General features: G+C 41.6%; 1 protein-coding gene across 2 annotated transcripts in view; it reads left to right on the top strand.

Annotated features, from left to right (window-relative positions):
- Window positions 1-6,499: 6,499 nt before the first annotated feature.
- Window positions 6,500-17,543, top strand: part of tmprss9 (transmembrane serine protease 9) — a 52,541-nt gene continuing 41,497 nt past the window's right edge. The window contains exons 1-3 of one of the 2 annotated variants that reach the window (XM_069927956.1): window positions 6,500-6,534; window positions 16,114-16,283; window positions 16,796-16,852. In XM_069927956.1, the coding sequence (XP_069784057.1) occupies window positions 6,515-6,534; window positions 16,114-16,283; window positions 16,796-16,852 (247 nt within the window). In that variant the 5' untranslated portion in view covers window positions 6,500-6,514. Of the gene's footprint in view, window positions 6,535-8,870; window positions 8,955-16,113; window positions 16,284-16,795; window positions 16,853-17,543 lie in introns of those variants that run through there. The other variant, XM_069927958.1, reaches the window with a different exon arrangement.

Below are 17,543 nucleotides of genomic sequence, written 5' to 3'. Positions count from 1 at the left end.
GATCAATTGAAGAGAAAATTTTGAGGACATAACTGCTGAAATAGGCAAAGGAGAGTGGCTGTGGTATATCTGTGTTTTAGAAGGCCTGTGATAAAGTCCCTCTTCAGAGCTATTGTGCAGAATTAAAATGATGGGATTGGGGGTAATATACTTGCAAGGACTGAAAACAGGTTGCAGAGATGTAGAGAGTAGGAGTACTTGGGACTTCCTTAGAGACCCAGGTGGTGATTAATGGGCCACCCCTGGGATTAGTGCCTGGTCCTTGGTATATTCAGTCTTTGGATGGTGGTGGTGCTCTATCTAAGAAATATTTGGCTATCACTTGGAAATCTGATTTGGTGTTGGGGACGCAAAGAATGCATAATGAAATTATGTATCCCTCTTGAAAAGCTAACATAATTTACTGGATAAATATCATTTCTTTTTAAAAGTATGGAGCCCATATTTACAAATTTTTGGTTTGAAGATAGAGCTCTCAATCCATTCTGGTGATGATTTTTGCTTTCCTAGCTGTAACATTGAATTATATGTATAATTGATGATCTTCTTCTTTCCTTCCTTATTAGTGGGTATTGTAGGGGGAGGAGGGTGGGGGGTGTTGGGGAGTAATGGGGAGCTTGGATTTTTTAAATATATGCATATATTGTCCACATATATTAGTCTTTATATGTATTTTATTATAATTGAATGTAATTGTGGTTTCAAAATTTTAAAATAAAATATACAAAAAAAATCTTGGATGGTGGAAACAAACATAATATTTCTAAGCATGCTGTCAATTGGATTACTTGTCATGGCAAAAATGCAAAAAAGCTTCATGAATTTAGAATAATGATAATGAGTTTATTGCCAAACTCATAAGTACAATGTACTTGTGCGCTGAAATTCTTACTTGCTGCAGTCAAAAATGTACATAGATAAGCCAGCTGCCATAGTAAACATTAAATTACCCAGTACGGAAAGATATAATAAAGGATAGATGGACAAAAATATTCTCAATTACATGAAATGGTACAAGAAAAAGGAGGTGGGGTTTCAACAGTGCAGACAGGTCGTTTTGTGGGGCAGGACTAGTTTATGATTGGGGTGGCACAGAGAGGTTCAAAAGCCTGCAAGCTGGGAGGTGTGGCCATGTGAAGGAGCTAGGCAGACGTATTTTGGATGAGCTTTCTGTAAAGAGTTATAAAAAGATGGTTTAAAAGTTAAGAATTTTTTTTTCCCTGTGGATGAACAAAATGAACATTAAGAAGCAAAAAAACAAATTCTGAAGAGACACCAACTCAGCCTGAAAGAGACCTGCTCAAGAGTGGTCTTAGGACTGACTGAACTCAGCAGTGCTAGGGGGTGGGGTCAGCATGAAACCTGAATATAATCCTGGATAAAATGGAAACTTTATTCAATCGTTGAATCGGCAATGAGAGATATGTCAAAGAAGATGACTGATTTTAAAGAGATAATTGATGTTTTAATGGAATGAATGGGCAGTGGAAGTTGACTTGGTTAAAACGCAAGAAAAACTGAAAGCTTTGGAACAGGACACGAAGTTTGGCTTGGATAAACAAGCTATGCTGGACAAGATCAACAACATGGAGAATTTTAGAAGGAAGGGACCGAAGGGAGAGCTTCTTTGAAACTTGAATCCCACAAGTATTGGGAGAAAATAAATTCAAAGGAAAACTACAAATAGCAAAAGCTCATCAGACCCTTGGGCCCAGATGATATGACGAGCGGTGATCACAGCTGGTTCTTGTAAGACTTTTGAGTTACTGGGAATGGGAAGCAGTTTTGGGAGTAGCACTTAATTATTCCAAGCTACACAATGGCCCGCTTGAAATCGATGATGGAAAGGTGTTATTCTCTCAAGACTTTAACACAACTTTGATTAAGCAAAGGAAGAAGTTTGATGATGTAAAAAGGCAATTGTGGTTAAAGAATATAAAATACTCGATGATACATCCTGTGACTCTGAGGGTCGCGGATGGCAATCAACATTTTATCAAGACAAAGGAAGAAATTTTTTTTTTAAAGAAAATTATGAAAAGATTAAAGACATTAAACAAGAAGATTAAGAAGACTAAGTAAAAAGTGTCTATTTTGAACTGTCTTGTATTTATTGTTAAATGTTATGGAAATTTGCATGGAGAACTCAAGAAAGAGCGTGAAATTGGTAAAAAATAGTAGCAGGGTGGAGACACTGGTCTAAGGGGGATAAAGGCGTTGAAAGAGGAACAGTTTTGTAAGATGGCACTAAAGGGAGGGGGGTTCTTCTTTCTCGGAAGATTCTGCAGGCTTTTTTCACGGGCTTCAGGGATTTTTTTTGTTTATGTCACCATCAGAGCAGGGGCTCCATATTTTTTTTAAAGGGGAAAGATCACTGTATTACTTGAATAATCAAAAAGGTTTTATTGCTTTACAATATTTGTTTGAAAACTGGTATGGATAGAATGTTAAAGTTTATTAGTCTGAATGTTAACAGGCTAAATGGGCCGGTGAAAAAGAGAAGGATCTTGGTACAAACACAAAAAAAACTAAGGTTTTAGTTTTAGTACATTGTAAAATTTAGCAGAATCCTTGTCAGTTATGAATATTTACACTCCAAATTATGACAATGAAGCCATTAAGAAAGATATATTTTTAAAAGCAGCAGATGGTTGACAAAATATGTTGGTCAGGAGGGATTTTAATTTCTGTCAGGATCCAATATTGGATAAATCAGCAAGAAGAGTGTAATGAGGGTGAAAGCCATAAAAGCTTTGTCTGTTCCATTTTATCTGACGAGATCTAGTACACAAGGCTGTCCTTTATCCCCAGTTTTATTTACTTTAGCTATAGAGCCACTAGCTGAAATAATTAGGAGTAATTTAGACATTAAAGGGCTCAAAGTTATTCATAAGAAGTACAAAATCAGTTTATTTGCAGATGATGTTTTGATTTATCTGATTGAGACCTCTTTACATGAATTATATTTAAATTTGGAAGAAAATGGTAAGATTTCAGGTTTATAAAGTAAATTGGGATAGAAGCAAAGTTGTGACCTTTGCACAAGGGGATTATACTCTTTGTCAAAGAAATACTCAATTTAAATGGGCAAAAGAAGCAATTAAATTATACTCCCCTGATAGGGAATTGCTGAAATGGAAAGATTTTCCAATTACTTTGGAAGGGTTAACTGTATCAAAATGAAAGTGATGCCAAGACTACACTGCAGAAGCAGTGTAATGGGCAGTCAAAATCTGAAATATTGGAGATGTGCTTTAGGTGTGAGATTGAAACAGGAGCGTTTTTACGAGCTACATGGTCATGTGTGAAGGTGAGGCCTTTTTGGCAGGCTATTATTGCTGAAATATTAACAAGGAAAGTTGGGGGTGGCCTTTGCGGACAACCCAGAGCTTTATCTTTTGGGTAATTTAATTGAAATAAGTAATAAATTAACTAAGTTCCAAATTTCTTTTGTCAAAGTAGCTTTAGCAGTGGCTAAGAAGTGTATTGCAACTACTTGGAAGTCCAACTCACCCATATCATAGCACGATGGACTGCAGAGATGAATAATTGTATACCTATGGGAAAGAATTACATACAAGATATGGCAGCCATATTTGGACCATATAGGGGCCCAATTATAATAATAATAATAATAATAAAAATAACAGATGTTGTTACAATATGAACAGATGTGATTTCCCTACATAGATTTTTTATGGATAGTATAAATGTGAGTTCTGATGGTGTGTGGTTTTATATTTTGTGGGGGGGGGGGACTTTTTCTTTGTTTTTTGTATGAAAAAGTTTAATGTATTGTGATACTGAATATTCTACTATGTATATTTATTTAAAAAATGAAAAATAAAACATAAAAATAATGCCTGGAAGCTGTTGGATAAAAGCTGTTCTTGAATCTAGAGGTGCTGGACTTCAACCTTCAGTGCCTTCTTCCCAAAGGTAGCAGAGAGAGGTGACCAGGGTGATGGGGTCCTTGATGATGTTGGCTACCTTCTTGAGGCAGTGCCTCACATCGATGTCTTCAGTGGATGGGAAGTCAGAGTCCATGATGGACCTGGCCATGTTTGCTCATTTCTGCAGCTTCCTGCATTCCTGGGCACTTGAATAAACAAACCAGGATGTGACCAGTCAGTGTATTTGTAGAAGTTTGATAGACAATTCGGCAGCAAGTCAAACCTCCGTGGCTCTCAATATGCTGGAGAGGTCCTCTGATAGGTGAACATTAACCCTCTCCACGTCTGTCTTACCAATGCAGATGGGTGGGTGATCCCTTACCCTCTTCCTAAAATCTACAATAAGTCCCTTGGTCTCCTTGACGTTGAGAGCAAGAGATTGTGTTCTGGCACCACCCAATCAGCTTCTCAATCTCCATCATGAATTCTGACTGATCATTTCCTGTCATTTGGCTAACAATGGTGGTATCGTTAATGAATAAATAGATCATGAGCAGGTAAAGAATAGAGTAGCCTTAACGTGCCCCTGTGTTGAAGGTTAATGGTGGTGATGTTGTCAATCCACATTGATTGGGATATCAAATTGCAGAGGGATGGACATAGTCCCAGATTCTTAGTTTGATTATATGTTTTGCTGGGATACTGGTGTTAAACATTGAGCTGTAGTCAATGAACAGTAGCAGGAGGCAGTGGGGAGGAGGTTCACCAGATTGATGCTGGAAACGAAAGGGTTATCTAATGAGGAGAGATTAAATAACCTGGGATTATAGTCATTGGAGTTCAGAAGGTTGGAAGGGAGGTATTATTGAGGCATTGAAAATTATGAAATAAATAGATAAGATGCAATAAGCATATGGTTTAATTTAAAAGAAAATGCTTACCATAAACTTTCCCTGCAGGAAACATACAAGCAGAAGAATTTGCAAAGACAGGTGCCAAATTATAATAGGTGAACGGGGAGTTGAGTGAATAGGTATCTGATGCAGGCTCAAATGATAGACAGTGAACTAAAACTAATCTGATAAATGTTTCAGATGATAAATAGAAAACTAAGATACAATCTTTGAATGGAGAGGGAAAGAGAGCTAGAGAAAAGGAGACAGGGATTGAGGAAAGTGGAGGGGTGTAACGGAAACTGGAGATGTTGATGTTAATGCCATCTCATTGCAAGGTTCCCAGAGGGAATATTAGGTGTTGTTCCTCGAATTTGTGGGTGATCTGAATGGAGAAGGAAGGTTTAAACTTAAACAAATAACAATTTCACTTAAATCAGTGCAGACTAGAAGGGCCAATATGGCCTGTTTCCGTACTGTAATTGTTATATGTTAAGTGGAGGACAGAATTGTCTTTAAGGACAGATGATATGTGGAATCCATTCCAGATTGATATATAGATATATATATATATATATATGTCTCTCTCTCTCTCTCTCTCTCTCTCTCTCACTCATATTATCTACATCTACATATAACTTGTATGGATGAAGACATAGATCATCATTTGGATCATTGTTTGGTGTGTGGCCAGAACAACCCGCCCGGATCATTATGTCAATAAAGGAGGACATAGGCATACCAAACCAGTAAATGGTCCCTTATAAATAGATGACCTTGGCCTTCTGGCACCAGTACCTCCTGGTAATCATTGATAAGTTTCACAAAGTTTCTCCCACTTGCATTGACACATTTAAAATCATTGGTAAGACAGGTGGGATTTCCACGCAGTATTGAGTCTAGCCAAGGTGCCCAGGTCATGCAGAATATAATGACCTACCTGGGAAAATTCCACATTATGTCCCATTGCAGTCAAGCAGCATAGTTGAAAGGATGAATAGAACCATGAAAAGCATGATTCATAAAAGCAAGTTCTACAAGGAACGCCACCTACCTTTTATCTCCATGCTGGTAAGGAATACGTTCTCAAGCTAAACTGGATTCACCCCTGATGTTTTGTACCAGGAGAGGTTATGGCTGTTAGTCAAGAGAAGGCAGTGCAACTGCTGTGGAAAAACGTTCAGACTGTCCACATGGCAGCCGCCATGATTATTGAACAAAGGGAGAAGTGCAATAAACCACTGATACCTTGTAGAGGTAATAAGGTCAACAGGACTCATTCAGATGGGACAGAAACTGCTGTGGAGCTGAAAGCAGCATCCCATGGGCACTTGAAGAAGTGAAATTCTGCCAAATTCCACTTGAAAATTTTAATTTCTAATTTTACTGTTGGGACTTACTCATAACAACAATAAAACACTTTGGCTACAGGTATACTAGTTACTTTATTAAGTGAATTATTGTTATCTTAATGTTATGTAATGGCATTAATGATTTGGATGCTAAGATCGCAGACACTTAACCCACATGCACCACCAGGCTCTCTCTGACAAACAATAGCGTAAAGAATGGGATGAAATTAATTCTCACCTCATGCTCTTCATAGTTTACTTCAAGAGAAAGGGCTCTCCGGCAACGTAGCAGCATGTGAGTGCTTTGGAGCCACATTCTCCACTGGTCAGAAGGAGAGGTGAGGGCGCACGTGAAGACTGCCGAGCAGCTCCTCCCATGATCAGTCCACATTCCAGGTAAGGATCTCAGAAGCAACCCTCATGATGTCAGGCTCCTGAAACTGACAAAGTATTGGGAACAGAACGGACTGTGTGTGAGAGAAGATGGGTAGTGAAGAATGATAGAGTGAGCTGCTGCTGGGTCCCAATAATTTGGAGAGAGGTTATTAGTCCTTTGGTCTCCACTGCATAATTAATGTGCAAGAGAAGGCTCATCCTGACCTAACTTAGAACATTATGACAGAGGATTAGAAATCTGTATCTTATTGAATCTCTTTTTCTGACAGGAAGACTAAAATTTGGAGACGAGGCAGAAGATATAGCAAAGTAGTTTTGAATTTTAATTAATAGTAATTTGCTACATTCATCAAGTTTATTTGTTTCTGGGGAAGGGTAGGAGAAGGAGAAAAAACATAGAATTCTTTTAAAGATATTTTAAAAATAAACGTGTGTGTATATATACACAAAAAGGGAAACAATACAAATTTTGTTTCCACATTTTTCATGTCATATTTGTATATACATACCGTTACTCTAAATTGAAAGTTAATCACTTGTTTTATCACATAGCATCCTTAAATACTAATGTGACTCTCTCCACCCACTGGTCTCAGCCTCTCACTGCCCAGAGGTGGAACAGACCCGCTTACGGGGTCCTCACCCTCAAAGCCCTAGCGTTGGCTTCACCAAGCCTCAGTACGTCCCTCAGCCCTTACTCCTGCAGCCTAGAATGTGCTAGTCTTCTGGTAATGGTGTTGGTCTGGCGGCTCTTCTTGAAAACCAGCTTGCTTTCTTACCTCAGGTGTTAGCCACCACTCTACAGCCATTCAGAGCCAGCTCTTCAGCGCTTGACGTCCTGCTTTGCGGAAACTGCCAAAATGTTTGGCCTGGAAGTCAGCCTGAAGAAAACTGAGGTCCTCCATCAGCCAGCTCCCCACCAAGACTACCAGACCCCCCCCACATCTCCATCGGGCACACAAAACTCAAAACGGTCAACCAGTTTACCTATCTCGGCTGCACCATTTCATCAGATGCAAGGATCGACAATGAGATAGACAACAGACTCGCCAAGGCAAATAGCGCCTTTGGAAGACTACACAAAAGAGTCTGGAAAAACAACCAACTGAAAAACCTCACAAAGATAAGCGTATACAGAGCCGTTGTCATACCCACACTCCTGTTCGGCTCCGAATCATGGGTCCTCTACCGGCACCACCTACGGCTCCTAGAACGCTTCCACCAGCGTTGTCTCCGCTCCATCCTCAACATCCATTGGAGCGCTTACATCCCTAACGTCGAAGTACTCGAGATGGCAGAGGTCGACAGCATCGTGTCCACGCTGCTGAAGATCCAGCTGCGCTGGGTGGGTCACGTCTCCAGAATGGAGGACCATCGCCTTCCCAAGATCGTGTTATATGGCGAGCTCTCCACTGGCCACCGTGACAGAGGTGCACCAAAGAAAAGGTACAAGGACTGCCTAAAGAAATCTCTTGGTGCCTGCCACATTGACCACCGCCAGTGGGCTGATATCGCCTCAAACCGTGCATCTTGGCGCCTCACAGTTTGGCGGGCAGCAACCTCCTTTGAAGAAGACCGCAGAGCCCACCTCACTGACAAAAGGCAAAGGAGGAAAAACCCAACACCCAACCCAAACCAACCAATTTTCCCCTGCAGCCGCTGCAACCGTGTCTGCCTGTCCCGCATCGGACTTGTCAGCCACAAACGAGCCTGCAGCTGACGTGGACTTTTACCCCCTCCATAAATCTTCGTCCGCGAAGCCAAGCCAAAGACAGCATTGATCAGGATGTGAGCTGAGGGCTCTCAACACTGAACTGGTGAAGAGGCTAGATGTAGAAAATCCACAATTTCCACAAAAAAACCCAGCATTTAGCAATGGCTCCAGTTCTGCTTTGGATTTGGACTCAAGGACCCTCCAATCCCCATCCCCCACCCCCACTCCAGACACATCTGTGCCCTGCAGGGGCCAAAATTCTTATGCTCAGTATTCACACACTTTTGTCAGGGAATCAGGTTGCAATCACAAAGGTTTCTTGGCCCACCAGAGGAAGTGTGATGGCAAAAAGGTTCAATCTGTGGTTGTGGGCCAATCATTTGCACAGTTCTGCCTTAGAGAGGGTGTGGGTCTTTTTGTGCTTATTGGTTTGAACCAATACTGACAGGTATTGTCAGTATTAAAACCACACCCCTGTGGTTTTAAAGGAAGAATTCCTGGGACCAGGCAGCAAGAACCGTGTTTCTATTAGGAAGTTAATGAAGGTATATGTTGGTGAATGAGTAAAAGTGAGTCAGATTGACTGTGAGTCTGTTTGGTGGAGATGAATTAATTAGTTCATATCAGTGGCTTAGTGTGCCTGTGCACCTTCACTCAGTTTACGGTCTGGATCCTATTGCTGTTGTAGCTTCTACTGACAGAACAGGTTTGAACACAGCCCTTTTCATTGTTACTTATTTTTAAACAAATTGATTAATTTATTTGGGTAATTACTACTGTTGGGTGTCCTTTACTTTGTTATAGGTGACTGGACAACTGGCTAAAAACAAATAGTAATGCCTGTAACTTTCTGTACCGCATGGATGAAGAGTAATTTTCTTTAAGTTCATTTGAGATTGTTCCTCAAATGTTATATATGAACTAAAAACAACCTGGAATTCACGTTAAGGTATTTAGTCATTCATAAATGGATTCTGATTGTTTCCATTGGGCTGCAATGAATTTAACATGTTGATAATATTGCTTAGCCCTTTGTGAGTGGGTACGTTAGGGAGGTGATGGGGAAAGGATGGATAGCAGAGGGGAAGAAGGAGAAGAATGAGGTGAGTGAGGCTGAGGAAGGGTGAAGATAACTCTGATGAAGAGGAGTGTTGAGTGGGGGAGAAGGTGAGGGGAAAGGGAGCCAGTATAAAAGGGGAGCAATAATGAGGAAGCAGAAAAAAAATGTTTTTTGTAATTATTTGTGGCTGAGAGATTTTAGATTAAGTTAATTTTGTGCTCAAAGCAAAATCATAAACATTTTTATTGCAAATCATTGGAAAAGGAAGTTAAAAATCTGTACATGGAAGGGAGCCGGTTTGTCAACTCCTGTCACCTCATTAATGGGCCACTCTTTCCTTCAGTGCTTCTTCAGATTTAATTACTTGCTGACGTTAATTTAAAAGTGGGGAACATATTATGTGTTTTGTGGAGTGGAAATCTCTGAGGCCACATCAATTAGTAACTAATTTGCCATGTTTAACTATTGATGAGCTTAAACGTATTCCCTTTCAGAGGAAACTAAACTTCTGCCCAAGGTGCTCATGTTTAGGTCTCACTGTAGCTGTTTAGTGAGATTGGCTAAAGAGTGAAATGCACCTTGCAAACAGAATTAGACTGTGAGCTGCTAAAGTCTGTGATTGAGAAACTGTACCTCCTTCTGTAAATGTATCAAAGAGAAGTTATAAAGGTAATTCGTGTTTATGACACTGTGTATTGTGCATACGTGACAAATATGTCCATGATTTCAAAATGACCTTGACCTTAAGGAGCAGGAGTCGGCCATCCGGCCCGTCAAGCCTTCTCCATCATTCAATGTGATCATGGCTGATCTGATGATAGGCTCATCTCCACCTATCTGCCTTTTCCCCCATATTCCCTTACTATGTATCCAGCCTTGTCTTAAAAATATATTCTGAGGTCGGCTCCACTACTTCAAGGGGCAGCGAATTCCACAGATTCCCCATCCTCTGGGAAAAGCAGTTCCTCCTCATCTCTGTCCTAAATCTACTACCCTGGATCTTGAGGCCGTGCCCCAACAATGGAAACAACTCACCTACCTCTATCTTATCTATACCTTTCATGTTTCAACAAGATGAGTGGTACTGTCAGTACTTTGATAATTGTTTGCTAGCTGAATGCACTTGTTTTTATTTGCACGTAGTTATTTGTATATAGCACCTTTTTTAAACTTATGGTTGGATGCTAATTGTATTTCATTAACTGCATGTTAAGAACTATTGTGTCACTTGGAATGTCTCCTCGTTCTACCATTGCAACAATTCATGTTTAGTTTGTAATCATAAACAGCACAGTTAGTGGGAGCTTCTCTCAACAAAGCATTTTGAGTCTTTTGGTGTTTGTAACGGTTTAATTTAACATGAAGGGATATGAACAGAGGATCAAGCTTGAGGAGTTTATTGATGCTATCTCAGCTCCATCTCTCACTCGCACTCTATTATTTGTAATAAACCCCATCTCAAATTAGATCAGCATTCCTTACAGTCACAGCAGTTAAGAAACAGCAGATAAATTGTCCTGGACTGTGAAGCTATTGTGATGTTTGTGGCTCCAAAAGTGCTGTCACTCAGTTCACTGAAGGATATAATGAGAAGAGATTTTTGCAGTTAGTAACAAATTATAGGGCTGTAGATGTTATGTTAACAAGGCAACTATTTCATGTGGGGTAAACCTTATCTTCCGATTTCATTAGGGGAGAACAGACTCCAGACAAGTCTATGAACAATGTTGCTCTGTAAATAAAAGAATATTGTTGTTGGGTCCACTTCAGTGCTCCTGGCAGAGACACAACCTGATGAGGGAGATTCAGGTTGAGAATTGCAGGAGAGATGGGCACAGTTTAACCTAACAATAATATGTTCAAGGATCTTGTGAAATGAACCTTGGATATGGACTGCGAGATGAGAAGAGAGATCACAGGAGGGCCTTAATGTCAATGAGGTAGGAATGAAAGAGCAGTTTTGGAATTCTTGCTCTTGTGTTGATACCTGGTGAGGTCTTGATGGTTCTCAACTGTGGATGGATCCTCTATGATGGAAGGGTCAGCTGGCATTCAGAATTTGGGTTCTTATACGGTCATGGATGGTGACTCGGCAGGTTTCGGAAGGTGCACAATCCAAATCTTCAGCCAGAGTTAATATCTTCCAGAAGGGAGGTCCCTTAAGAGCATTTATGAGGCGCACTGAAACCTACGCACTTTGGAAAGTTCCCGTGTGGCTCAGCAGGAACAGGACATGTGACTGCTTGTGCCCGTTCCACTGCTCCATACAATCAAGTTTGATCTGATTGTATCTTCAATTCCTTTTCCCAACCTAATCCTTAAAACATTTGATTTCCCCAAAGTTGAAAGGTCCATTCCAACTTCGATAACTTCGGAGAATTCCAAACATTCAGATCTTTTTGAGGAAGAAATTCTCCTGCAGCTCAGAACATGGTTGTACAGTAGATTCTCCCATTAGAGCAAGCATCCACTTAGTCGCTATCATGTCAACTTCCTTTTGCATTCACCTCTCAATTTTTCTAAATGTCAGGAAGCATCTGTTTAATTTTTCCTCGTAAAAATTATCTTTTCATATCCATCGGGTGGGGGGGGGGGTATTGGTATGGAAAGGAAGGGCTGATTACTTTCATCAAAAATGCAGCGAGTACTCTGGGGAATACTCCAGATCCGTGATGTTTGGGGAATTGCACTTGTTTTGATCGTGGTACCTTTCATGACTCCACCCTTAATCATTCTCCTGGCCACATTCATGCCTTTGTAGTGGCAGCTACACTGCTCCAGAAAGAACACACACAACCAGACGGGTTGAGCTCAGTGAGCAGACTAATTTATTGCAGGCTGCTGAGCTGCCCTTGTACTCCCAGCCCGGACCTGGCTGAGAACCACACTGGAGGGCGGACATTAACCTGGGCGTCATGTGGTTCCCCCAGCGCTGTCTTCTGAGCCCCGTGCTGGGAGGAAGGGAAACCCCCCCCGATGGCACCATTTTGGCCAGCTGCCCCGCCACATGGCTTACAAGCGGGGCCAGTTCGCCTGCCTAGTGGTGAGCCGCCACACCTTCATGTCTGCTCTGCTCTCCTCTGTCATTAAATGTTTAATTTTGGGGGACACAGTTGGCGTAGCGATTAGCGCAACGCCTTTACAGTGCCAGCGATCAGGACCTGGGTTCAAATCCCACGCTTCTGTAAGGAGTTCTCCCCATGTCTGTGTGGGTTTTCCCGGGGGGGGGGCACAGTTGGCATAGCGATTAGCGCAACACCTTTACAGTGCCAGCGATCAGGACCTGGGTTCGAATACCGCGCTTCTGTAAGGAGTTCTCCCCATGTCTGTGTGGGTTTTCCCGGGGCGGGGGGGGGGGGGGGGACTCCAGTTTCCTCCTACTGTTCAAAACATACCGGGAGTGTAGGTTAATTGACCAGCACAGACAAATGACCTGAAATGGTCTGTTACCAAGCTGTATGTCTAAATTTAATTATGAAAAAAAAATTAATTTCAACATTTTAAAAAAATTTAATTTAATTTTAAATTTAAAAATGTCTTTGAGAATCCTTTTTTCACACATAAGAACTTTCTCTCAATTCTTATTTCCTGCCATTTGTGCTGAGAGAGAGTGCAAAACTGTGGTGTGCTTTATGGGCAAGTTAACCCACACACAAATAGTACTAAAAATTAAAGAAAAGTGCCGAGTCTAGTGTCCTAATGAAAACTGTATTTAAAAACAATGCAAGAGCCATAAATAGGTGGGATTCGGTGAGACTGAGAGATCATCTTTTACTTAGAAGAAGATTCTTCATGAATTAACATGGAAAAGTCTTCAGGACCTATGTAACATTGCGAGCAACACTTTCCTTACCCATTGACCCTTGTTCTTGGAAATGGAATGGGATATTGAGTAAAATTCTGATAACATGGTTCCAATGGTGCGAGCAAACTGGTTCACTCAGAAATATGGAGTGTGAGCAAGAGGGCTGGGGTGTGAGTGTGGTGTGCAACTGGGGAAGTAGTCCAGGCTCCGTCCGGGCTGGATGTGTGTCCGTGATCTGGAGTATGAGCCAGGTGTGTTGTCAGAGCTGGGATTGAGGTCAGGAACACTGGACACAGGGTGGGATGGGGAACGGGAGTCAGGAATGAGGATAAAGTCGGGGTCTGGAGTGATTGTAAGTTTCAGTCCATTTCGATTAAATGAAACTCACTTGGTTCACTGAAAATAGTATTACATTACTGTTTAATATGGAAAAAGAGAAATAAAATGGCTTTGGGATATTAAAGTGAAAAATAGAATCCACTCTTCCAGCCTCATCAAAACCCCCAGGGTGTCAGATTGTCAAACTTTTATGTGGGATCCTGCTCTGTCTGGAACCCTCATAGAGAAATAAGTAACAATTGTCTCCCTTTAGTACACATCTTCTGTATAATTCCACATAGGCATTTAGATTTACCCTAGGCCAGTGGTCCTCATCCTTTTTTTTCCACTCACATACGATTTTAAGTAATCCCTATCCCACAAGTGCTTTGTGATTAGTAAAGGATTGCTTAAGGTGGTAATATGAGAGGGAAGGAAAGGTTGATAATCACTGCTCTAGACCCAATTATTACTGAAACATTTTGCTTGAGAAAAATTGTCATTGGCCCATTTCCTTTGGAGTTATGAAACCATCCACATAACGAGTCAATTAGGTACGCTTAAAACAGTGGTTTTCAAACTTTTTCTTTCCACCCACACATCACCTTAAGAAATCCCTTTGAGCATTAAGTATTCCCTATGCCATATATGCTGGTGAGTGAGTGGAAAGAAAAAGGTTGAGAACCACTGCCCTAGGCTTTGTCCATATGTAAATTCAGAGAGCAAAAAACAATCTGCTGGAGGAACTCAATGTGCAAATAGGATCAGTGTTTTGGGCTGGAGCCCTTCACCAAGATAAATTATGAGAATTGTTTTTCAAACTGGTGGGGAGAAAACCATTCTCTAAAACTATTATTAACTGCTGTATCTTTAGGTAAAAGGCTGGTCAAGAGACAAAGAGGCCACATTAGTGTTTTTTAGACAGCAATGTTGGAAAAATCTGTGAAAATTTTAATATAAATTAACATAATTACTCATTTTGTGGTCATTTGTACTGCACGCCTTAAGTTCCTGTGTGTGTTAGTCCCGGGGCTTTTATGTGGAGCAACGTGGCCTGCATCATCAGCTGGACATCAAATTCATGAGGTGAGTTTTGTGGTGTGATTTAGACTGCAGGCTTCCCCGAAAAGTAGTAGGGGTCCTGCAGGATAAATCATGGTGCAGGAATTGACCAAAAATTCCTGCACTTCCCATTTTAGACTGCCTATGTAATGGTGGATATAGGTGGGAGGGTGAAAGAGAAAAAAGCTGAGGTGATAGGGGGAGGGGGTAACTCTGAATGCAGAGGGAAACCCTACCCCTTCCTCCCTCCTCCCCTGACAGTTTCATTCAGGCACCTTCTTGCATTTTGCTCACACCTTGATGAAGGACTCAGGCCCAAAACTGGTACTTCCCAGAGATGCTGTGTGACCTGCTGATTTTCTCCAGCAGTTTCTGTGTGAGGCCACACTGTATATGCTTTGCACACTCTAAAATGAAAATGTAGTACCTGAATGACAAGGGGTTCGAACCATGTTTGACTATATCCATCCATGTTGTCTGCTCTTTGAGTTTCTCCAGTGCTTCTCTGTCTGCTTAAGATTCCATACGTGTGGCTTCTCAAACTAATGATCCATCTGATGTGGGTGATCAGAAAAGATGCTTATCTGAAAATTTGTCTTTAGTGTGGGACTAAGGAAAGCAAACTTTGAATGAAGGCTCTAATTTCCAACAGGAACATGTTTAAAGTGCAGTCTACAAGCCTTCCTTAAAAACCATTCCACCCTGTGAATGAGCACGATCAGCGGGAGGATCACAGCGGGTCGAACAGCGTCCGTGGGAGAAAAGGAATGGCCAACGTTTGGAGCCAAAACCCTTTATCGAGACTTTATTTTACTTTCTCCCACGGATGCTGCTTGACCTCCTGAGTTCCTTCAGAAGATTGTGTTTAGCTTCAGATTCAAGTGGTCCTCAACCTTTCTCTTTCCAATCACATACCACTTTAAGTATTCCCAAAGTCATCGGTGCTCTGTCATTAGTAAGGGATTGCTTAAAGTGGGATGTGGGTGGGAAGAAAATATCTGAAAACCACTGTTTTAATCATACCTCATTGACTCGTTAGGTGAACGGTTTCATAACTCCAAAGAAAATGGGTCAAAGACAATTTTTCTCAAGCAAAATATTTCAGTAACAATTGGGTCTAGAGCAGAGATTCTTAACCTTCCCTTCCCTCTCACACACCACCTTAAGCAATCCCTTACTAATCACAGAACACCGATGGCATAGGGATTAGTTAAAATGGTTTGTGAGTAGAAAGAAAAAGGTTGAGAACCACTGGTCCACACTCTCCTGCACATCTACCCTGAGGATGTTAGCTCCCAGGGAAATGCATCTTTTCCTATATCTCAATGCTACATCTTAATCTTGTCATTACCATCTAGCTCAGTGATTTTCAGACTTTTTCTTTCCACTCATATACCACCTTAAGTAATCCCTTTGCTATCAGTGCTCTGTGAGCTAGACTAATTTATTCCACAATTATTTCAACATTTGGGGAAAGAAGTCCTCCTGATTTTAATTCTATTTACATCAATATTTTCAAACTGTGTAAATGGATTTGGACCTTCACCTTTTCTTTGTCCTGTGTGCCAATCCACCTCCCCAGCTCGGGCTGTTATTTATGCAAGGCAGTTTCTTTTACAGAAGGCTTGCTGGTGCCACCAGTACATACATGGAATCAGACAAAGAGTTGGACAAACTGCCAGACATTGAAGCAAAGACTCAACTCAGGAATGTGCGTTACTTTAAAGTGCTCTTAGGCGCGCTGTTGCTGTGTCTCGCTGTGGCTGCTATCATCCTAGGAGTTTATTTTGGTAAGTTTGACCAAAACGTATTTACTGAAGACAGTTGTCAACTCAGTTCATCAATTTCCCATTAATTACCCTCTCCCTTTCCAGCAGGTTTAATGCTCCCAATCCAATTCAATTTTTGCCTGGTTTCCCCCCTTCTCTAGAAGCCTCCCTTTGGTGGCTAATTCACCCACAGGATGAGATTCCATGAGGCTTGTCAGAGCATGTTCCAATCCTGGTTACAATTAGAGCCGAGTCTGCTCTCACTCAACATTTTGCACATGTTCTTCCCAGCAAGGATCGCCAGAACACAAAGGAGGAACTCCTGTCAGCCTACCTACAATCCAGGTACAAGGAGACCTCAGGATGTGTTCATGTGGTTGTCTTGACCTGAGATTAGCACAAAAGCAGGGAATGAATGTGGGGCCTTCCTACAACGTAAACCATGGTAGGCCATCCAGAGAGCCAGCAAGTGATACTTCTGGGGTCAAGCTTCCAATGGAGTTACTCCTTTCATGTTCTTCTTCTTGATACAGGGATACATGGATATCGCGAGGAATTTCAATCCCAGCAACACTTGGTCATGAAAGCTTGTAAGTAAAAATTCTTTGCACAAATTAAACTGTCTTACCACCTGGCACACATTACTTCAATAATGTTCAGATTGCTAGAGATTTGAATACTTGCGTTTTCCCTTTCTCATAACATTCCCTGTCAATGAGTCTCAGATTTCGGTACTGATACCAATGAGTTGGTGGTACCTGTTGAGTGTATGTCTGTTAAAAGTCCATTTTAATATTGGCACAAAAAAACACACTTAAAATCTATCTTTCTTTGGCTTGGCTTCGCGGACGAAGATTTATGGAGGGGGTAAAAAGTCCACGTCAGCTGCAGGCTCGTTTGTGGCTGACAAGTCCGATGCGGGACAGGCAGACACGGTTGCAGCGGTTGCAGGGGAAAATTGGTTGGTTGGGGTTGGGTGTTGGGTTTTTCCTCCTTTGCCTTTTGTCAGTGAGGTGGGTTCTGCGGTCTTCTTCAAAGGAGGTTGCTGCCCGCCAAACTGTGAGGCGCCAAGATGCACGGTTTGAGGCGTTATCAGCCCACTGGCGGTAGTCAATGTAGCAGGCACCAAGAGATTTCTTTAGGCAGTCCTTGTACCTTTTCTTTGGTGCACCTCTGTCACGGTGGCCAGTGGAGACCTCGCCATATAACACGATCTTGGGAAGGCGATGGTCCTCCATTCTGGAGACGTGACCCATCCAGCGCAGCTGGATCTTCAGCAGC

Source organism: Narcine bancroftii, chromosome 3 (assembly GCF_036971445.1).
Source record: "Narcine bancroftii isolate sNarBan1 chromosome 3, sNarBan1.hap1, whole genome shotgun sequence".
Lineage (NCBI taxonomy): Eukaryota > Metazoa > Chordata > Chondrichthyes > Torpediniformes > Narcinidae > Narcine > Narcine bancroftii.
Note: the sequence above shows the minus strand (reverse complement) of the source record. Positions and strands in the feature narration are given on the sequence as shown.